This window comes from Grampus griseus (genome assembly GCF_964374135.1).
Source record: "Grampus griseus genome assembly, chromosome: 20".
Lineage (NCBI taxonomy): Eukaryota > Metazoa > Chordata > Mammalia > Artiodactyla > Delphinidae > Grampus > Grampus griseus.
In genome coordinates this window covers 49,662,647-49,684,948 of record NC_139014.1, presented here as the reverse complement: position 1 = coordinate 49,684,948, position 22,302 = coordinate 49,662,647, and the positions used below count along the sequence as shown (strand labels likewise).

At 51.7% G+C, this 22,302-nt stretch overlaps 1 protein-coding gene across 1 annotated transcript in view; it reads left to right on the top strand.

Annotated features, from left to right (window-relative positions):
• The first annotated feature begins 1,712 nt into the window (after window positions 1–1,712).
• The window catches only part of RAP1GAP2 (RAP1 GTPase activating protein 2), a 100,525-nt gene continuing 79,935 nt past the window's right edge, over window positions 1,713–22,302 (top strand). The window contains exon 1 of the mRNA XM_082679940.1: window positions 1,713–1,796. Coding sequence (XP_082536066.1) covers window positions 1,791–1,796 — 6 coding nt within the window. The 5' untranslated portion in view covers window positions 1,713–1,790. The remainder of the gene's footprint in view (window positions 1,797–22,302) is intronic.

The following is a 22,302-nucleotide window of genomic DNA, read 5'->3' as shown; positions in this document are numbered from 1 at the left end:
TCTGAGCACCTTTCCTCCCTTCCTTTTCCATCATCATGAGTCCCGGGCTGCAGGCCCATTGAGGAGGAACAGTGCCTGCTTGGAAAGGGTAGAGTGGCTAGGGGAAGCAAGCTTGTTTCCACCCAGCTCTGTTGGATCCACAGGCAGGTGAGGGCCAGAGCAGCCGGACGTTACCCACAATGGTAACCTCCAAGGCCATAAGTGCAAGGGGAGGCTGGTGACTCTGACTGAGAAGTAGAAGGAGCTGCGTCCGTTCCTTTGTGTGTGACCACGTGTGTGCGCACGTCTTGAGTGTTGAGTCTTGACCCTTTGGTTCTTGTGTTAGTTAGTCTGGATCAGGAGGGAGGGGACCCCACTCTCCAGTCATCGGAGTGAGTCCAAGGTCCAGGAATAAAGGAGGAGGGAGGCAGATGGAGGTGCAGAAAGGGGGATTGGCAGGGTTGAGGTTAGTGGGGTCGCGTGAATCCTTCCACCAAGCCAGACGGTCATGCAGCCTCCTTACCTGGCTCCCTGGAGGACAGGTGACAGGGACAGGCAGGGGCTGTGCCAGGGTAGCTGGGCCTGCCTGGGCTGAGGGGAGCCAGGCTGGGGTGGTGTCTGAGCCCCAGGGCCAGGGTTTCCTCCGGAAAGACGGTTCCCTCTGTAGGGAACATGGCTTCTCTCATGAAGGGGGGCTTGGGGTTGGAGCTGTCACCCCCATTGGCAGGACGTGGGCTGGAACAAAGTACAGAAGCATTCTCTCCAGGTGGCAGTGGGGGTCCTTCGGTCATTTCAGTGGGACCAGGTTGGGGGCTGACTCTTGGCTGCTTCTGGGTGGGGCTCTGGAGAAGCAAACAGTTGCAAAACTGGGGGCTTTGTGGCTCAGCCTGGTCTTCTTAGGCTCTTAATTCCGTTATCCTTGCCTCTCCCTCCTGTCCCAGGATAGAGCCAGGGCACGTCCTGGACACCAGAGTCCCTCGTGCGGAGACTCCCCCAGGTTCTGCCCAGCTGGCCCTGTGCGTGACCATCGCTCTGAAGGCTTTTCCGTGGCACACATTCTCCCTACTGATTGGACCGTACACTAGCACTCCCTGGTCACCAGCAAGGGCCAGATGGAAAGTGGGGAGTGTGTGAGAGCCGCGGACTTGTCGCAGTCGTGTTGTCATGGTGACGCAACTCTGTTTAGCTGCCTCTCCACGGTCCTAGCCCACATGGACTAAAATAAGTTTTACCTGCAGCACACACAGCAGGCAGCCCTGTCTTCCCAAAGTCTGACCAGGGTGCGCGCGCGCGCGTGTGTGTGTGTGTGTGTGTGTGTGTGTGTGTTTAGGGACAAAGCAGTCCCCCCAGGGAGGAGGAACTGAAAACGTTTACCCCTCTCCCCTTCTTTTCCTTCCCAGTCCTGTATCTCTTTAGACCTGTGGTTCTCAGACCTCAGCATCACAATCACCTGGAGAGATTGTTAAAACACAGATTCCTGGGCCCCATCACCCGGGAGTCTGGTGTGCACCTGAGAATGTGCATTTCTAACAAGTGTCTGGGTGATGCGGTGGTGCAGGAACCACACTGGGAGTAGCCCTGCCTAAGATTTGAGCACATCCTGGCAAAGAAATGCACTGGCTCTATTTTCTGCATGTGTTAGACTGTGTCCTTAAGCCCAGCTGCTGTTAGAGGAGAGAGGGGAGGGCAGACAGGCCCCCACTCACCTCTTCTGTGTTCTGTGGCCTAACAGGAAGCAGGAGCTGGCCAACAGCTCGGATGTGACCCTCCCAGACCGGCCGCTGTCCCCTCCTCTCACTGCGCCTCCCACCATGAAGGTAAGAGGCTTCCGGCTGGTAAGTGGGGAGGGGAAGTGCGCGGGGAAAGTGCTGTTGCTTTGGCCCCTGGCCTGGCTGCTTCTGTCCCCATGGGGGCCTTGGAATGTCTCCACACCTCTGAAGGCAGCGTCCACTTGAGATTACCCGTGTAGGAGGAAAGTGTGATTGTGAGATTCGGGGGTGTCAAGGGGCAGTGAGGAAACAGACTGGGGCTGAATGGGGTGGGCGGGATGCTTGGTCATTAGCGAGAGGCCTTGTGGAGCTGTAGGTTCCGGCACAAGGGGCCCAGGCGGGAGTAAGTGGGGACACTCAGAATGCAGCTGGGGGCCTTACGGGGCTACTGCCCAGAAGGGCTGCCTGGGGCTGGGGGTGGGGAAGGAGGGGTCCTGTGGGCTGGGACCCTCCTGGGACTTGAATGGCACTTGTGTGCTGCTCTACCTGCCTCTGACTGGCCTCCTGGGCTGGCCCTGTCCCCCTAATCTCTGTGGGAGAGTTGCCTTGGAGGTTCTGGGAGCCAGTATTTCTTTCCCTATTAGCACTTCATTCACACGTCTCTCTCCTGGGAGACTACATCCCAGGACCCTGAGGGGGCTGCATCCTCCCTACACCGAGCTCTCCCCCTTTACTGTTCAGTCTTCCTGGCAGGGTGGCTACATGGGCCTGAGTCGGCCCTCAGGGAGGACTTTGGTTCAGCCAGTAATCCTGCCTAGGCAGCAATGCACCTCCCTCACACTTTGCCAGGTGAGGACTAGGTCTGAAGACGTCACCTGAGTCATCTGAGGTCTTGGGGTTCTGCTACAAGGTGACTCACAGGGAAATAATTAGGTATCTCTTTCCTGGGAGTCCCTGTTGTGCCCCTTCTTCCCTGACCTAATCTGTTGCAAAGTGATACCCTCAAAGGAGGTAGATAAAAGCCATCTTCCCATTATCATCCCACATTGAATGCCCCTCACACACAGAACTGAGGGGGAATATCACAGAATGGCAGTCAGAGCCTGTCCTGGTTGAATTAGGAATGCAGGAGTGGGTAGGGTACAGGGCTGACCTAGAAGACAGCTCTGCTCTCCTCCTGGTGGGGTACCCAGGGGCACTGAAAGCCAAACCACCTTCATCAGCCTAGTCACAGTGCTGGCCTCCGAGTCAGGTGCTGGGGTGGCTTGTTTGCACAGGGTATTACTGAGACGTGTCGCCATTCTGAGTTTTAGTCCCTTGGTCTGCAGAGTTGGGTGTGGGATGCTTGTCTCTTTGCTCATGGATGGCGGGAGTTTGCAGGGAGGAATTCTGAAAGTCTCCTAGGAGGAGTCACTGAGTTCTCTTGGCAGGCTTTACTTATGTGCTCATTTAATTTACCCAACACCCAATATTTATTTGAATGTTGTGTTAGTCAGGACTCTTGGTGGCAAGTGACAGAAACATAACTCGCTCTGGCTTAAGCATAAAAGAAAATTTATTGCCTTCGTAATGGCAAGTGTAGACTCCAGGCACGGCTGCATCCACGAAATCCGTCTCTTACCATTTCTCTTCTGTGTTTCATCCTTTGTCAAGCTCTGGCTCTGTGGTGGCAGATGGGGACAGTAGCTCCTACTTGCTAAGTAACTCCAGTGGAAAGAAGAGTATCATTTTTCCCCAGTAGTTCTAACAAAAGTCCCAGGGAGGAAGCTCATTGGCTGGGCTTAGGTCACATGTCTATCTCAGAGATGGAAGGCTCTGACTGGCCAGACCTGGGTCTCTTGCCCACCGTGTAAACCAGCGGTCCCCAACTTTTTTGGCACCAGGCACCGGTTTCGTAGAAGACAATTTTCCCACAGACTGGCGGTGGGGTGGTGGTGGTGGTGGAATGGTTTCGGGATGATTCAAGCGCATTTCATTTATTGCGAACTTTATTTCTATTATTATTACATTGTAATATATAATGGAATAATTATACAGCTCACCATAATGCTGACAGGAGGTGGAGCTCAGGTGGTCATGCGAGTGATGGGAAGCAGCTGTAAATACAGATGAAGCTTCGCCCGCCACTCACCTCCTGTTGTGAGGTCCGATTCCAAACAGGCTGCGGACCGGTACCGGTCCACGGCCCGGGGGCTGGGGATCCCTGGTCTAAACTGTAAGAACGGATAATGGGGGAGGGGTGGCGGTTTAAAGGAAAATTGAAGATGCTACAATGAGAGGAAGAGGAAACGGATGCAGGGCAGGCAAGACCCACAGCTTTCTACTACACGTGCTGACCAGGTGCCAGGTCTAGTGCTGAGCACTGGGCACCTAGTAGCAACAAGGCAGTATGATCCCTGTCCTATTGGAGTTTGTCATCCAGCTATGGAGACAAAAGTTGAAAAAATAACTTCAAGAATGAGGGATGGACAGTTAGGTGTGATGAATGTTCCAAAGGAGAAGCACAGCATAGCTCAGACAATATAAGGTCTGTGGAGGGGAGATCTAATCGAGCCTTGGAGAAGGTCAGGGAGGGCTTTGAGGAAGTGGTGCTTAAGCTGAACCCTGAGAGTGGAGTAGGACTTAGTGACGCAGAAGTGCAGTCAAGGTGGAGGAGAGTGTTCTAGATGCTTATCATTCAGAGTGAGGCCAAGAGACCAGCTGCACCTGCCTCATCGGGGAGCTCCTTAGAAATGCAGACTCTCAGGCCTCGCTGCAGACCGCTGAATCAGGATCTGCATTTTACCAACATTCCCTAGTGATTCACATGTACATTACAGCTCCAGAAGCACTGCTGTAGGCTCCGTCCTCCCTGAGGCAGGAGAGAAGTTTATTCTGAGGGACGAGAATGGCTAGAGGAGGGAGATGCAAGAGGGAAGAGATATGGGACATATGTATATGTATAACTGATTCACTTTGTTATGAAGCAGAAACTAACACACCATTGTAAAGCAATTATACTCCAATAAAGATGTAAAAAAAAAAAAAAAAAAGAATGGCTAGAGCACTCACAGTTAGGGACCAAGAGGCAGACCCTTGGAAGTTTTGCCTAAGATTTTGGGCTTTATCCTAACTAGGGGCATCGAAGTCATTGAAGATTTTAGTCAGAGGAGTAAGGTGACAGGACTTCTGCAAAGTCACCCTGGCTCGTATGGAGGATGTGTGGGACGGAACGGAGTGGAAGTGGGATGAGTGGGGAGGCCACTGCAGGAGTCCAGTGGGAGAGGACTGACTCTGAAGGGCCTGTGACCTCCTGGAAGTGGTCAGATCTCAGAGATCTCCCAGGAGGTGGATTGGTGAGATATGAGGATTTGGGGAGAGGTAGGAAGCAAGAATGGTCCCAGGTTTGGATCAACCGGATAAACGATACAGCCATTCTCTGAGAGGGGGTGACCCAGGAGGGAGGATGAGGCTTTAAGTTCTAAGTGCTGAGTTGGACATGCTTGAGGCACCAATGGGGGTGTCATTGAGCAGCCGGGTACTTGGGGGCCAGGCTCAGAAGAAGGGTGTGACTGGAGATAAAAATCTGGAGTCATTTTTGTAGAGATGGGAATTGAAGCTCGGGGTGGAGGGATGGGTGGGTTGGTGAACTCTCCAGGGAGAGGATGGAGTGGGAAGATGGGAGATTCCGGGGGTGGCCTCCCCAGGGAAAGGCTGGTGTGGACGAGGCTGGGGACATGGTGAGAGGGATGGGCAGATGTGTCAACTACGGTGGAGAGGCCACATGTGGAGCTCGCGGTGGCCTCTGGGTTTAGCGTCCTGGTGGCTACTTAAAGCTACGATGCTCACTTACCTCTCCCCAACCTGCTCAGCACAGAGGGAGCAGCCGTGTCGGGACTGCATTTACCAAGTCATGTTGTTAGGCCAACGCGTCCCTGCATTGAGTTCAGGGCAGCGACTGCGTCCTATTCTGTGGGTTCCTAGTTCTGCTCGATGTTTATGGTGTGTTGACCATTCTGGAATCCAGGTTGGAGGAGCAGGTGCTTCCCTTCCACTCCTCTGGTTTTGTCTGAATCTCCTATCCCAGCAGACCCTCTTTCTCCAGTAATACTCTTCTAAATTAAGCCAGAATACAGGGACTTCCCTGGTCGTCCAGCGGTTAATCTCCGCGCTTCCACTGCAGAGGCCACAGTTTCGATCCCTGGTCGGGGAAGTTCGCATGCTGCATGGTGCGGCCAAAAAAAAAAGCCTGAATACATGTGTTCTTCAAGATGTGGACTGAAGCCCCCTCCTTCCCTATCACTTTCACCTGTGGAGTCATCTGTGCAGGTCTGGGCTCCCGCCTGCGATGTCCTCTCCAGGGTGCGATTAGGCCTCTGCTTTGCTGATACCTCCCAACTTCCCCAGGTTATTACTGCACATCGAGGTCTGAGACACTGAGGGTGGAGGTTGGAATCTCTCCAGGGTCACTGGCCCTGGAGTTCCATCAGCCCCCCCTCCCTCCCAGCATCTGGGCAGTGGAGGAGGGTCTCACTTGGTTCCCTTGGCAGTGCAGGCTCGGGTTAGGGGTGGCAGTGAAGCCCCTTTGGTATTCAGTAGCTCGGGAGTCACAAAATGTCAGGGATGGGTGATCCATTTCCTTTTTAGGGAAGCTGGAGGCCAGGAGGTGGGAAATGACTTGGCCAAGGTCCCACTGAAGATAGGTGTGTTCCTCCTGTAGTCATAGAGTAAGTTCAGTTCTGAGACCCAAACCATTTTGGATAAGATGCTCTCATCCCACCCCACACACCAGGGACAACCTCCTCTAGTTGCTCCCCCCATTGGGAAGGGACTGCTGGAGCAGAAGCTGGCCTCCAGCCCGAGAAGCGCCCCCCACTCCCCAGGCCCCTGCCCCCCACGGGCATGCCTGCTGCAACTGGTCCTTTGCGCCCCCTTCTCCACCTCATTGTGTTTGTGGTTTTCAAGGGAATTTTTTTTTTCTCGCTAATATGAACCTGAGGAAGAGCCACCACAGAGACGCCGAGCAGATGGGCAGAATGAGAGCCCGGTTCCCAACCAGAATTCAAGCTGTGGATGGTGCAGGGTGGGCTGGGAGAGGGGTTTGGGGCTGTCTCCTTGGGAATGCTGTGAATTGTTTCCCCACATCTTTTATGATCTGGTTTTCATGCCCAAATGGATCACCAGGCACCAAGGAGAGTGGGCGTGTGCCCAGCATTGTGCTAGGCCCCGTGTGGTCAAACTGAGGCTGCCGTCCTCGTCCCTCAAAGAACCTGCTGTCTTCGGGGGGCCTTAACTGAGCAGAAGAAACCATATGGCTGAGCATGTGACAAGCTGCAGTGTGTCATCTTAGTGGGGGGAGAGGAGTGAGGATGGCTTCATGGGGAGGTGGGGGGGGAGTTGGAAGGGACCCTAGTGGCAAGCACGGGGGTTGAGTGACCCCCTGGGACCGACCATACAACAGCCTTTTGGGCGTGAAGGGGTTGGGATTGACCCTCCTGATTCTTTTCCAGCTCACAGTAAGTGCCCGGGGCGTTCTATCGAAGGTGGTGATGCTGGGACTTGGTGTGTCCTTGATCTGAATTGTCACACTCGTCTCTGGAGCCCCACCAGGCCTGGGCTGGCCCGGTCAGCTGGGAGGTGACCCTTTCTCAGCCTTCTCCATCCCTCTTTGTGCCAGTCTGAGGACAGCCTCCTCCACCCCAGACCTTCTCCTTTCCCGAAGAGAACAGGGAGGGCTGGGGTGCCCGCTGTGGGGGGAGCAGAGAGTCTCATGCCTGCTTTGCCCCCTTGGTCCTTTGCTCTCCATCACTCACCGATGCCCTCGAAACCCTCAGTGATGGGTCAGGCAGGTGCAAAGTCCCCACATGTTGGGGAAGAAAGTGGAGGTCAGAGGTGCCTTCTCTGCACTCCCTTCATTCCCTTTGGACAGAGCTGTGCTGGGTCTCGGACTCCTACCCTCCCAGGCTCCCGAACTGCCCACCAGCCACTTTCTGGCCTGGGTGGGGAGGCGCTGGGGTTTCCTTTCCAGCTTGTAGCACTGCCCCAGGCCCGATGCCATCTCTTACTTTGCCTGTGGTTCCTGCCCCCTGTCTTCTGTTCTCACTGGGAAAAGAGATCACCCACCTGCCTCTGTCAGGGTTGAGTGAGGGGGTGTCAGCCCCTGCCACATCTACCAAGTTTGTATGGACGAGATGAGGAGGCGTTTGTGGGAAGGATGTTGGGACCCCTCTTGGGCAGAGGCAAGAAGGGCTCAAGGACACCAGCAAGGGGGTTTGGTTTCTCCTCTTCAAGAAAGCTCTGCAGTTGGGGGCATGACAGTTGGGACAAGCGTTTGTTGCGGCCCATGACCACCGCTGCAGGAGGTTTAGCTGGCTTTCTTGTTGGCGCTCCTAGGAGAGCTGTCTCTGGTCCCCACGCAGACCCTATTTATGTCGCTGGTCCAGATGCTATCTCCTCAGGAACCACTTCCCAGGAGGCCTCTGATTTCATACAGCCCAGTGGACAGGGGAGCCCAAGGGCAGTGCAGATGCGAGGGGAGCTTAATCTGGCTCTGCATCTGTTGGGGGGCACCTTGGAGGCTTAGAGAGCTGGGAGATGTCTGTGTGTGCTCCACCTGCATGAACCCACCCCTCTATTGTACCTGATTTTGTTCTTTTTTTTTTTTTTTTTTTTTTTTTTTTTTGCGGTATGCGGGCCTCTCACTGTTGTGGCCTCTCCCGTTGCGGAGCACAGGTTCCGGACGCGCAGGCTCAGCGGCCATGGCTCACGGGCCCAGCCGCTCCGCGGCATGTGGGATCTTCCCAGACCGGGGCACGAACCCGTGTCCCCTGCATCTGTTCATTGTTTTAAGGCCAACTAGCCTACACTTCTTGCAAATTACTTTAGGTGTAACCGGATTTTAAAAATTTACATACATTGAAATGCATAAATCTTGACTGTGTACTTTTATTAATGGATACACCCATGGGACCCATACTCTGATTCAGATAGAGGACCTTTCTCTTCCCCCAGAATGTTCCACTATGTCCCTTCCTAGTCAATCCCAACCCCCTCCCCTCGGGAAGCAACCAGTATTCTGATTTTTTTTTCCACTGTAAATTAGTTTTGCCTGTTCTAGAACTGAATTTAAAAGGAGTCACGGGGACTTCCCTGGTGGTCCAGTGGTTAAGACTCTGTTTCCAGTGAGGGAGGCACGAGTTTGATCCCTGGTCAGGGAACTAGATAAAAAAAAAAAAGATAAAAGGAATCACATAATCTGTACTTGTTTGTGTCCAGCTCAGCATAATATCTGTGAGATTCACCCATGATGTAGAGTGTATGAGTAGTCTGTTCCTTTTTATGCCCACTGTATGAATACAACACAGTTTGTTTATTTTCCTCCTGTTGAGCGACATTTGGCTTGTTTCCAGTTTTGAGCTATAATGAATAACCAAATGCTCTGAATATTCTGGTATAAGTTTTGTTTTGTTTTGGACATGTGTTTTCATTTCTCTTAGGTAAATACCTAGAGGGAAATGGCTGGGTCAAAGGGGAGGTGAATGTTTAACTTTATATCAAACCGCCAAACTTTTAGCCAGGTGGTTGTACCATTTTATGTCCCTACCAGCAGTGTTATGAGAGCTCTGACTGCTTCACATCCTTGTCAACGTTTGCCATTGTCAGTCTATTTAATTTTAGCCACTTGAGTGGGTGTGTAGGGAGGGATATTTCATTGTGGCTTTAATTTGCATTTGTCTGATGACTAATGACATTGAACACTTTCTCATATGCTTGTGGACCATTCTTACAGTTCCTTTGTCCCTCCTCCCCCTTTAAAATTGAGTTGTTTGTCTTCCTGTAGGCATTCTTTACATATTCAAGATACAAGCTCATTCCTTGTCTTAACAGCGTCTTTGATGAACAGAAGTTTTAATTTTGATGATGTCCAATTTATGGACTTTTTTTTTCATTTTGTGTCTGTAGCTTTCTTTGCTTATTCCATATCACAAAGATTTTCTTCCATATTTTCTTCTAGAAGCTGTCTAGTTTGAGCTACAGATCTAAGATCCATCTCAATTTAATTTAATTGTGTGGCATGATATAGGCATTGTTGGGCAGCAAGGCTTATACTTGCCCAGCCTCGAGACAGAAAGCCTCGAGAAGGAAGAGCCCAGGGTCAGTGACAGAGACATCGATGGTTTAATGGACAGGGGATCTTACATGTCTGAAGCAAGGTCCTGGAGTGACAGCCCACTGTGTGAGGCAGACGAGGGCAGGACAGGGCAGCAGTCTTCACTACTGGAGGGGAGAGGGAGGATACCCGTTATAGTGGGAATTGACATCAGGTTGGCTCATTGGTTACCAGGGAAACCAGCAGAGGAGCACGTCCTTCACCGCCCCTTTGCCCCTTTGATACGCTATCATGGTGGAGGTGTTCTGATCTAAGGACTAAAACTAGCTGGGTAGGAGTGGGGGACAAGTATGTAGGCATTTACCGATTAGGCTCTATGACTAAGAGGGAAAGTCTGTCAGGTGAGTAGGGTGTAGGTGAGGCAGGGACCAGTTGAGCAGGGGGATGTATAGTGAGCAAGAGAGTAGCCATCTTGAGTGGCCTGATGGTACCGGTATCTAGGTCCATTTATTCCCATATGGATATCCAGTCATTGAAAAGACTTAGGGTTGCTTTGGTACCTTAGTCAAAAATCCGCTGGCTCTATACATGCACCCATGCACGTGTATGGTTGTCTCTGTAAGCCGTGATGTTTCTCCAGATCAGGGCAGGCAAATGTGTGACACTCGTGCCAGCCCACCAGCCTTCTGCCCCTATGGCGGATGTTAGTAACGATCATGGCACCCTTGCCCATGAGTTTAGATGTGGCTTCAGAGTCCTCTCCAGCAAAGCCCTGCAGGCAGCCACCGCCAGTCATTTGAGCCGACACTTGAGATGAATTTCTTCTGGCATCTCTGATTGAACTTGGCGGAAGAGGTTAAGTTGTTTGCTCCATGTCCCACAGCTGGTGAGGGCAGGGCCAGGATTTGGACTCAGGTCTGTCTGTGTGGCTCGGAAGCCTGTGCTGTCTTAACCACGCTCAGGACTGCTTTCCAGGAGTCATGTGAGCGTGTTACTTAATCTCCCTGACCTCCAGTTTCTTCCCCTGTAGAATGAGGACAATGGCCACCTGGAGGAGCTGGTGTGAGGAGTAATGAGGTAAACCGTGACGCAGCTAGCGGGGTGCTTAACACATAGTGGGGGCTCAGTAAGTGGTTGTCATAATAAGGATGATAATTATGATGGTGATGACGGTGATGGTGATGATGATGGTGGTGGTGTTGATGGTGATGATGTTGATGACGATGTAGTTCTTGCCCTTGAGAAACATACAGAGGCCTTCTCTCTAGGGAACTGGGAGCCACCAGCACGTGAGAGTCCTTTGCCTGTTCCCATGGAGCCTTCTGAACTGGAGGCCCCGGGGGGCGCCCTGCCTCCTAGCAATTGCTAATGCAGCCCAAACCCCAGGCTTAGGCCTAGGCATCCAGCTCACTAGGGCCTGATTCCTTCTCTCCTTTGTTTCAGGGGAACAGGCCAGCTGGGCTTCCAGAATGGTCTCTCTGGGAACCCTGCCTCTCTCCTTTGATTCTCCAGCCCATCTCCCTTTCCTTCTGACAGGCCACATGGTCTCCCCCATCAGGGAGGTTAATCCAGTTCCTTTGACCTGGACCCAGCTCCCTCTGAGGCTCTTTCTCAGAAAGGTGACACATATGGAGTAGGAGCTAAGAACACAGTTTCTGGAGCCAGCTTGCCTGGTGTAAGGCTTTGCCGTTTCCTAGCTGTGGACCGTCTCTGGGCCTCAGTTCCCTCATTTGTAGAGTAGGGATATGAGAGTACCTGCCACGTGTGGTTGTAATGGGGATTAATAGAGATGATGTACGTTTATCACTTAGAGGCACGTGGCGTGTGCTGCAGAAATGTTCGTACTTATTATTCCTCCAGAGAACAGCAATGCTCAGAGGGAAGGTCTGGAAGGAGGTGCACTGATTTTTCTATTGCTAATATAGTTTCTCCTCAGGACTCCCTGATGCCCTGCCTGATACCCAGGACTGAGGTGCCTCTCCATAACCAATGAACAAAAATTGAAATTGCATTTTGTGTGATTGGCCCCACCTGAGCCCTGTGTACCAGACCCCAAACCCTGCCTGATAAGTATGGATGACAGTAAGGGTATTGGAAAAAGGCCCAAACCAAAGATCCTGCCCAACAAACTCAGATGGACCTCGGGGAGGGGTCTTTAGGGAGGAAGCATCCCTCTGGATCATGTTCCCATCACTTGAAGTCAGGCTGCCCTGAGCTAGTCAGTGTTCACAGACCAGGTGGGTCCCCATGGTGATAGGGAGAAACTGTAAGGTCATTGTCCTCATGAAGGATTTTGGGATTGGACTGAGCGGAGATCCGGATAATTCAAGACCATGGAGTGTCCCGGGGTTGGCCTTGGAATGCATTTTATAATCTGTTTGTCCCCATCAGAAGGTTCCTTCCTAATTCCTTTTGCCTGCGGCTAGTATTGAAACGAGTCTATATTTCTAGACAGATACTGACCTTGTGCCCTGATAGAGCACTTGGCATTCAGGGCGTCTCCTTGGGGATGCTTCACGTGCTGCTGTAGCCCTAGTCATGCCACCTGCCTTTGAAGGCCTGGCAGCTGTCCTACCCCATAACTTAGCCTCTAGTTTACAACATCCCTGCTTGTTTTGGTCCTGCCGTCCCCGATGGACAACACTGGGTCTGGCACACAGAGCCCGGGCCTTAGTAACAACTGTGTGACATTGTGCAGTTCGCTCATCTCCTAGGAACCTCAGTTCCTTCATTTGTGGGACTAAGCCCACCCTGTAGGGTTGCTGTGAGGATTACAGGAGGAAGCGGGTGGGCAAGGGCTTCATACCGATATAACGCCACACGGGTGTTATATTGGTATGTGATGGGTACTCGTGGTTTTTATCGTGGGCAGTGAGCTAAATACTTGTGTGGTGGTTTCATTGATTGTCCCACTCCTCTTCTGGCTGCCATAGACACTTCTGCGCCGAGACCGGCTCTGGAGTGGGGTCCTGCCAGATTCCATGCCCTGCCTCGCATCCCCACCCCATGCATGCTTGGGGGTCATGTCATTGACCTGACACTCAAGCCCGGTGTGTCTGGTGCTTTGTGGGACAGTGGACAGTGGGTTTTGTGTTTGTTCCTGGAGGGAGTCACCCCTGCACTATGAGTCCCGTAGGTACCTCCTGTGTGTCCCCCTCCTGTTGGCTTTTTTCCCCTGGACCCCTAGTAGATTCCCGGTTCTTGGATGAGTGAGGAGATGGTGTTTCAGGCCTTAGGGTGTCTGTTCATTTCCTGGGGCCACTGTAACAAATTACCACAAACTTCGTGGCTTAAGACAACAGAAATGTATTCTCTCGCAGTTCTGGAGGCTAGAAGTCTGAAATCAAGGTGTCGGCAGGGCTGCGCTCCCTCCAAAGGCACTAGAGGAGGCAGATCCTTGCTTGCTTCTTCCAGTAGGCGTGTAGGTGGCTATAGGCCTTCCTGTGGTTTGGGGCTGCATGATTCCACTCTGCCTCCGTCTTCACATGGCCTTCTCATCTCCCTGGGCCTGTGGGTCTCTTATAAGGATTTAGGGCCCACCTGGATCCACCTGGCTCTCATCTCAAGATGCTTAATTGTGCCTGCAAAGACCGTTTTTTCCAAATCGGGTCACATTCACAGATTCTTGGGTGGACATATCTTTTTTGGGGGGCACCATTTAACCCACTATAGGGTGTGAGCGGCCCTCTTTCAGGAGCCCCCGATGGGAGGCTGGTGAGGCCCAGAAGCTATGCCAGCACCTGCTTACTTTTGTGTAGTTGGAGGTCATTCAGGTGTGACTGCAGGTGTGTGTATGTGTGTGATGGGGCAGAGTGTTGCTGGAGCAGGGCTGGGAGGAACTGGCCCAATGCAGCCCCAGCTCCATCGCCCGAGGGGACAGGACATGTTCTCCTATCCTTGTTGTTACAGGGCCTGGGACATAAGGGGCCCAGAGCAGGTGCTTCATAAACACTTAGTGGTCGGTGCTTAAGACATACTCATAACAGGTGATTTATGAATTCTCATCAATTGATCCAGCCTTGAGAATGTGGCATTGAACTAAAAAAGCCCAGTATTTTCTTGGAGAATTTTTCCTTTTTTAATAAATTTATTTATTTATTTATTTTTGGCTGCGTTGGGTCTTCGTTGCTGCACCCGGGCTTTCTCTAGTTGTGGCGAGCAGGGGCTACTCTTCGTTGCAGTGCGTGGGCTTCTCACTGTGGTGGCTTCTCTTGTTGCGGAGCACAGGCTCTAGGCACGTGGGCTTCAGTAGTTGTGGCACGTGGGCTCAGTAGTTGTGGCTCGCGGGCTCTAGAGCACAGGCTCAGTAGTTGTGGTGCATGGCCTTAGTTGCTCCGGGGCATGTGGGATCTTCCTGGACCAGGGCTCGAACCCATGTCCCCTGCATTGGCAGGCGGATTCTTAACCACTGTGCTACCAGGGAAGCCCCATCTTGGAGAAATTTTGTAAGATATTTTTTTTTTTGCAAGTGAACAGCAACCCCTCACCCCACACCCTATTTTAAATAAGGTGTTACATGCTTCTTATAAAAAAATGTAAGAAATTGTAAAGTATAAAGTAAAAAAATCCAAAACAAAACTCTAGTAATAATCCCACCATCCAGCCATATTCATCATTACCATTTGCTAAGCCTCGAGACATCTCGGCGTCATGCACACAGACAGAGGCATAAATAAATGGGATCTGACTTACTTCACTCTGTATGACAGACTCTAGGTCCATCTACCTCACTACAAATAACTCATTTCGTTTCTTTTTATGGCTGAGTAATATTCCATTGTATATATGTGCCGCATCTTCTTTATCCATTCATCCGTCGATGGACACTTAGGTTGCTTCCATGTCCTGGCTATTGTAAATAGAGCTGCAATGAACATTGTGGTACATGACTCTTTTTGAATTCTGGTTTTCTTAGGGTATATGCCCAGTAGTGGGATTGCTGGGTCGTATGGTAGTTCTATTTTTAGTTTTTTAAGGAACCTCCATACTGTTCTCCATAGTGTCTGTATCAATTTACATTCCCACCAACCGTGCAAGAGGGTTCCCATTTCTCCACACCCTCTCAAAGTGAGAGAGTGGCATGGACATATATACACATATATATATACACATATATACACCAAATGTAAAATCGATAGCTAGTGGGAAGCAGCCGCATAGCACAGGGAAATCAGCTTGGTGCTTTGGGACCACCTAGAGGGGTGGGATAGGGAGGGTGGGAGGGAGACGCAAGAGGGAAGAGATATGGGAACATATGTGTATGTATAGCTGATTCACTTTGTTATAAAGCGGAAACTAACACAGCATTGTAAAGCAATTATACTCCAATAAAGATGTTAAAAAAAAAAAGAAATTGCAATAAATAAATAAATAAATGGGATTGTACCATTTGTGCTCATTTGTAATAAAAAGAGTTAAATTCGATTTTACTTGCATTTAATTAGTGAAGAGAAAACCAGGTGGCCCAGAAGGAGTCACTGAAGTTTAGATAAATTTTTCTGCTCCAGAAGAGATAGTAACCCCTGTAAGAGTCCTCTAAAGATGAGGTAAATTATTCTATTAAATTATTTTATTAAAAAAATATGGACAGATTTTTGGTTTTTTTTTTTTGGCTGTGTTGAGTCTTCGTTGCTGCCTGCGGGCTTTCTGTAGTTGTGGTGAGCGGGGGCTACTCTTCGTTGCGGTGCACGGGCTTCTCATTGCGGTGGCTTCTCTTGTTTTGGAGCACAGGCTCTAGGCGCGTGGGCTTCAGTAGTTGTGGCATGCAGGCTCAGTAGTTGTGGCTTACAGGCTCTAGAGCGCAGGCTCAGTACTGGTGGTGCACGGGCTTAGTTGCTCCACGGCCATGTGGGATCTTCCCGGACCAGGGCTTGAACCTGTGTCCCCTGCATTGGCAGGCAGGTTCTCAACCACTGTGCCACCAGGGAAGTCCCCAAACAAATCTTTGAGGGTGGTGACATTAATTTTTTTTAAATAAATTATTTCCACTTTATACATAGTGTTTGGCTCCCTTCTTTGGGATATGAGAACCAGGTGATTTTGGAGGAGCGGTAGTGCAGTCTATGAACAGCGTGGCTCGCTCCTTTTGAGGGAAACTGCCATGCCCTTACCAGCAGCCTGGGCTGCCAGGGTCTGCATCTCCAGGTATGTGGAGAGGTGGAGGGGAGCCTTTCAAGAGCTCCAGCCCAGGTCCACGTGGAAATTAAGCAGAACCTGTTGCGGAAGTGAATTGGGTTTGCTAGCAAATGACACAGCTGAGCTGATTAGATTTGGCAGCAGGACCGAGAAGCTTCTGAAATGTCAGATGTTAATATGATGGCTGGTTGGCTCTAAATGGGAAGCCAGGAGTGAGGGGTGGGTGGCCTGGTGGCGTCATCTGCTGTGGAAGGGCAAAAGAGGAGGGACTGGGGAGAGGGGAAATAGGAGGGGGGAGGGGAGGGAAGAGGCGAGGGAAGGAGGGAAAGCAGGTGGGAACAGGCAGGAAGGGGATGAAGGAGGTCAGGTGGGTGGGCTGGGTTTGCTCCTTTGAGGATCGCTAGCTGGTAGGCCTGGGCCCAGTTTGCCGTCAGATACGCTTTGTTTGACCAACATGGTATTAAAAAATGAATTTCCGTACTATTGGGAGGGATGTGCTCTCTCCAACTATTTTGCCTTATATCCTCCCTGTGTCTAAGGGCATCCAGGTTTAGGACCTTTTGCAGATGCTCTGCTACTGTTTCTAGAGTTTTCCCTTCCCAGGGACTCACCCTGGTGGGTGGCCTGGGCTCAGAGGAGACCAGCATTGCATCTCGCCCCAGAGATGATGATTCTGAAAATCCACTGGACCCCCGATGGCTCCCAGCATCGCTGCCTTGTGGATGTCCAGTTGGGTTTCAGGACAGCATTTGAGGGTCCCTTTGGGGTGGTTATTCCGTGGTCGGGAGAGCCAGGCTGTGAGATGTAGGAGACAGGAGCTATGCCTTGCGTAGCTCCGTCTCCTCATGCTTGATGGCCCTTTGTTGAACTGGGAAGACGTGATGTCCACCCTTTGAGGGTATGATGGCTGCGAGGAGGCCAAGCCCCAGAAACCATCTCGGAGAGTGACCCAAGAAGGGATATGACCTCCACTGAGTGGTCTGGTGGTCCCTGCTTGGGTGTGGAAGCAAGGGTGGCCTGGGTATGCTCAGAAAAACAGAAAATCCTTGGAAGATTCTCTCCCTGTCACTTCCCCATGAGGGGATGCGTCCTGGGGTCTGGGGTGGGGGGAGAGTGGGTCCCTCAAACATTAGAATAGTGAAGGAGAAAGCAGGTCAGGAACGATGGTGAGATCTGAAGAGCGGGAAGGTGGGTCTTCAAAGCCTGGGAGGATTCAGTAAGTGTCAGGGATGGGCCTTGTTACCCCAAGAGCAAAGCTGAGCCACAGATCCAGAGCCTGGGGGTACCTGAGGTTAGTGCTGGCAGCGGAGGTGGGAACCTTGAAACCCAGGCCTCCCAGGTCATCGGTCCAGCCTGAGTTGTCATGGACAGGCGGGGTCCCAGGTCCTGCTGGCATGGCATGGTCCTCTGTCATCTCCTGGGCAGCCTTTCTCCTTGCTTGTGGGTCCCAGGCCCAGTGAAGTTCAGGAATCCACACCTGGTTTCCTGAAGATCAGCAAAGAGCTTCAAGGCAGTTATCAAAACGTCAAAATAACGTTCATCCCGGACTGTGACTATGTGTCTCAGAACATTTCAGTTCTGCAGAGCAGGGGCGTGGGCTAGAGTGTCAGAGTTCCTTCCTGCCCATGGTTACATTGGACTTATATCTGTCGAGAGGTCTGTATTAGTGTCTCATGGCTGCCGAAACAGATGATGACAAGCGTAGTAGCTTAAGACAACACAGATTTATCATCTTAGAGTTCTGGAGGTCAGAAGTCTGCAGTGGGTCTCACTGGGCTAAAATCGAGGTGTCCATGGGGACGCATTCCTTCTGGAGGCTCTAGGAGAGAATTTATTTCGTTGCCTTTTCCAGCTTCTAGAAGGCCACCTGCATTCCTCGACTCCCAGCCCCATCCCACCATCTTCAAAGGCAGCAACATTGATTGGGCCGGGTCCTTCCCACACTGCCATCGCTCTCATTCTCTCTCTTCTGCCTCCTTCTATTATAAGGACTCTTTTGTTTATATTGGGCCTACCTGGGTAATCCAGGATCCTCCGCTCACCTCAGGGCCAGCTGATCAGCAACCTTAATTCCCTCTGTCACCATTAACCTCACATGTTCACAGGTTCTGAGGATTAAGGACAAGAACATCTTTTGTAGGTGGGTGTTATTCAGCTGTGACTAGCTCAGGCCACCTTCATGGTTCAGTAGGAGAGGCTGGGTCTTGTCAGAACTGGGTTCCTTATCTGTAAAATGGGGGAGATTTTTTTTACCCCTAGTGGAAACCCTAGAGGCCCAGCACACAGTAGGTCTTCCATCTGTGGGACCCTATGATTCTATGACAGATAATTTGCTTGCCTGATTTCATTGCTTTGTGAGCCCATGACTGATTATATGATTTCAAATGTCCTCCCCTGACCATGGGGTTCGGAGGGTAGGCATGTCACATGTCCCTAAACTTTTCCACGGAGAAAAGAAGGTCACACAGTGCTCACGTCGTCAATCCAGAGCTGAGATGTGACCTTGATTTTGTTACCTTCAGTCAGCAACTTGCCGATCTCCCATCCAGGTGGAAAGATAACCCCTCATGGAGGAAAAAAATGACACACGTGAGCTTCCAGCCCTGATTTGGCGTTGTCCAGTCTTCCCTTGGAAGGAGGTGCCGTGGCCTGTCTCCGTTCATACGTGTTCATCTTCCTCCCATCTAGCCTGAACCTTTCTTCTTGCAGGTTCAGCCTGCTGGCTCTCAGCTTGGCTGGCAGGGAAACAGCAAAGCTGGCCACGAGGTTGATAATGACACCAAATCCCAGTGATCTGCTTCTAACAGATCCCATTCCAAAGTGTCACCACTTCCGTCGCAGGACCACCCTCTGCTTCTTGCTGTAAGAGCGGACTGTGTGTTGTGGGTGTGAGGTCACCTGGGGGCTGAGGGGGGGAAGGAGTGGGAGGGGAGAGAGGTACTTCATTGTGCGGAGACTAGCTGTGCTTAGATAACCCTCCCCAGGCGACCTGCCTGGCATAGAAAGTCCCCCTCCTGGTCCCCCAGGTCAGATAGTGTTGCCTGGCTACGGGGTAGCCAGCAAGGCTCTGGCAGGGAGAGTAAACAGGCACACACGTTTAAAATTTAATATCCCCGGGAGGGTAAACACTCGAGCAGGGCCTTACAGCGCACCGATAATCTCTAATTCTCCTTGCTCCGTGAGTGTGTGTGTGTGTTGGGGGTGAGGCATCACCAAGACCCAGATGGTCTCTTCTGGGAATCGGCCATCAGCTGTTGTGAGGGACGGGCAGGGGTGGGCGTTACAGCTTCAGCCCCATGACGACTGTCACCCTGGTCACCTGGGCAAGACTCCTGGGACAGCCTGGCGTAGCCTGGACTCCTCTGCTGGGATGGAGCGTTGAGGGCACGGGGATCTGGGGGCGGCTGTCCAGATTCTGCCTTGGACTGCAAAGAGATCGCTATGGTGGGCCAGGCCCCCGCGGAAGGCATGGACCACACGGGGCACCCAACATCAGGGATGAGTGGGGGCTGACATCGGCAATCTGCTGGCCAACTGGGTATCTTGTGAGGGGCTGTCTGACGAGAGGGAAGGATGCCTTTTTCCAGTTGGTTCACCCAGAGGGGTGCCCTGTTCTCATTCCCACAAAGGCACTTCGCAGGCAAGCCTTGGTCCTGCTAAAAGGAAAGTCATTATGCTGGTTGAGGCCCAGAGACCACTTGCAGGGTGCCAAGCATCACAGGGCTTGTTCCCAGGCAGCTCCCTTCTCTCCTGAGGAGGCGCAGGGGTCCCAGCAGCTGTGGGATATGGGGGAGGTGGGCAGACTCACCCTCTCTGTGTGGGGTGGGAAAGTAGGCCAGCATCCTTTTAGCTAGAGGTGCACAAATGGCTGCTTGGGGCATCTCCTGGCACTTGGTTGGGGAGACCCTGGGGTGGTGTCCTAGTCAGGTCATTCCCGGCAGGGATCATTTGACAGCAGTGGGTGGTCTACAGCCAGTGAGGCTGATTATTTTCCTGGTATGTGCTTTGTGCTTGCTCCTCTTCCGTTGCTTGGGCTTCTTCCTCAGCCCCCACCCCGCAGCCTCCCTCCTTCTTTCTAAATCTCCTCACTCAAAGGTGCAGCTTGGATGCCACCTCCGCCATGAAGCCTTCCCTGAACTCCTCCAGCAGGAGTTTCTATTGCTTGGTCTCCTGCACAAGAACACCTTACACGTGGAAGTTCCAGTGAAATCCCTTCCTTTACTTGGCTAGTATTTATTGGTCACCTGCCATGGATTAAAGACCGCTTTAGGGCCTGGGGACACAGCAGGGAAGCCGGCAGACACGATTCCTGTGGATACGGAGCTTACTGTCCAGTGAGGGAGATGGACGGTAGTTAAGAAAGCCATCAGACAACAGTAGCTTCTGATCAGTGCCCCGAAGAGAGACACAAACATGGTGTTTGGGGAGGGGCATCATTTCGAGGGTGCTATTTGAGAATATTGTGTCTGTGGCAGGGAGAAATGGCTTTGCCAGGGGGCTCAAGGAAGGCCTGGAGGAGGTAACATTTTAGCTGAGCCCTGAAAGGTGAGAAGGAATGGCCGTGTGAAGAGCTGGGGGTGTGTCTGGGTGCCAGATATAACAAGTGCAAAGGCACCGAGGCAGGGAACAATCTGTTCTTTTTTTTTTCTTCTTTTCTTCTTTTTATTGAAGTATAGTTGATTTACACTGTTGTGTTAGTTTCAGGTGTACAGCACAGTGATTCAGTTATACATAAATATGGGGTTGGCCAAAAAGTTCGTTTGGGTTTTTCCGTAAGATGTTACAGAAAAACCCGAACGAGCTTTTTGGCCAACGCTGTATGTATATATGTGTGTGTGTGTATATATATATATATATATATATACACACACATATATTCTTTTTATTTTTTTAATTTTATTTTTGGCTGTGTTGGGTCTTCGATGCTGCTCGCGGCCTTTCTCTAGTTGTGGCGAGTGGGGGCTACTCTTCCTTGCGGCGCCTGGGCTTCTCATTGCGGTGGCTTCTCTTGTTGCGGAGCACAGGCTCTAGGCGCGTGGGCTTCAGTGGTTGTGGCACGTGGGCTCCGTAGTTGTGGCTCGCGGGCTCTAGAGCGCAGGCTCAGTAGCTGTGGCGCACGGGCTTAGTTGCTCCGCGGCATGTGAGATCTTCCCGGACCGGGCTCGAACCCGTGTCCCCTGAATTGGCAGGCGGATTCTTAACCATTGCGCCACCAGGGAAGTCCTGGATATGTTCTTTTTCAGATTCTTTTCCATTGTAGGTTATTACAAGATACTGAATATAGCTCCCCGTGCTGTACAGTAGGTCCTTGTTATTTGTGTGTCTGTGCTTTGGAAGAACAGAAAGGAGGCCTGTGCAGCTGGAGTAGCATGAGCGAGGCGGGAGGTTGCCGAGAGGCAAAGCATCCAGGCCTGTGGGTCTTGGGAAGGGTCCTGATCAGCAGAGTGATGTGATTCATCTCTGGCTGCCACGTGGAGAATGGGCTATAGATCAGCAGAAGGGGAAGGTGGGAGCCCAGATGGGAGGCTGTGGCTCTAGTCCGGGCAAAAAGCGAAGGGGGCTTGAACCCGGGAGGGTGTTGGCAGTGGAGATGGAGAGAAATGGATGGATTAGGGTTATGGTGAGGAAGTCGAGACGACAGGAGGTTGTGGTGGATTGGACCTAGGAGGTGACGGAAAGGGAGGAATCTAGATGTCTCATCATCCTAGATGAGACTTGAGCAATGGGTGGGTTTGGGTCCCATTTTTCTGAGGAGGATCCTGCGGAGAGACAGGTTCAGGATGGAAGATCAGGGACTCTCTTTTGGACATGCCAAGTTTGAGATCCCCGTGAGACAGCAAAGTGTAAAAATCAAGTATGCATTTGGAGATGCTAATTTGGAGGTCCAAGGAGAGGTCAAGGTTGGAGATATTCATGTAGGGGAAGCAGCATGGAGATGGAATTAAATTCAGGGGAATGGATGGGTACCCTGGGAAGGCAGCAGAGACAGAGATGAGGGAAGGTCCCAGGCTGAGCCTTGAGGGTCTCTACAGAGGAAGGAACCTGCGAGGAGAGCTGAAGGAAACCCCAGAACGCTGCAGGGGGGAGGAAGTGGTGCTAAGGGGTGAAGATGAGGGGAGAAGTTCTTCTGGGATTTGGCAACATGGAGGTCACTGGTGACCTTGACAAGAGCAATTTTAGGGGAGCTGCGGGGCCAGATTTATCGACTGATGGAGGCAGGAAGACTCTGTTGCTTAAGGTGTGCAGAATTCCGCAGCTGACCACAGTGGCCAAGCGTAGGAAGACCGTGACTCTGTCTGCTCCAGCTGGAGGTGGGGTCTCCCATGTGTACAGTCAGGCTACCCTCCTGGTAGCTAGGACCCCATGACCACCCTGCTCCTCGAAGGCGCC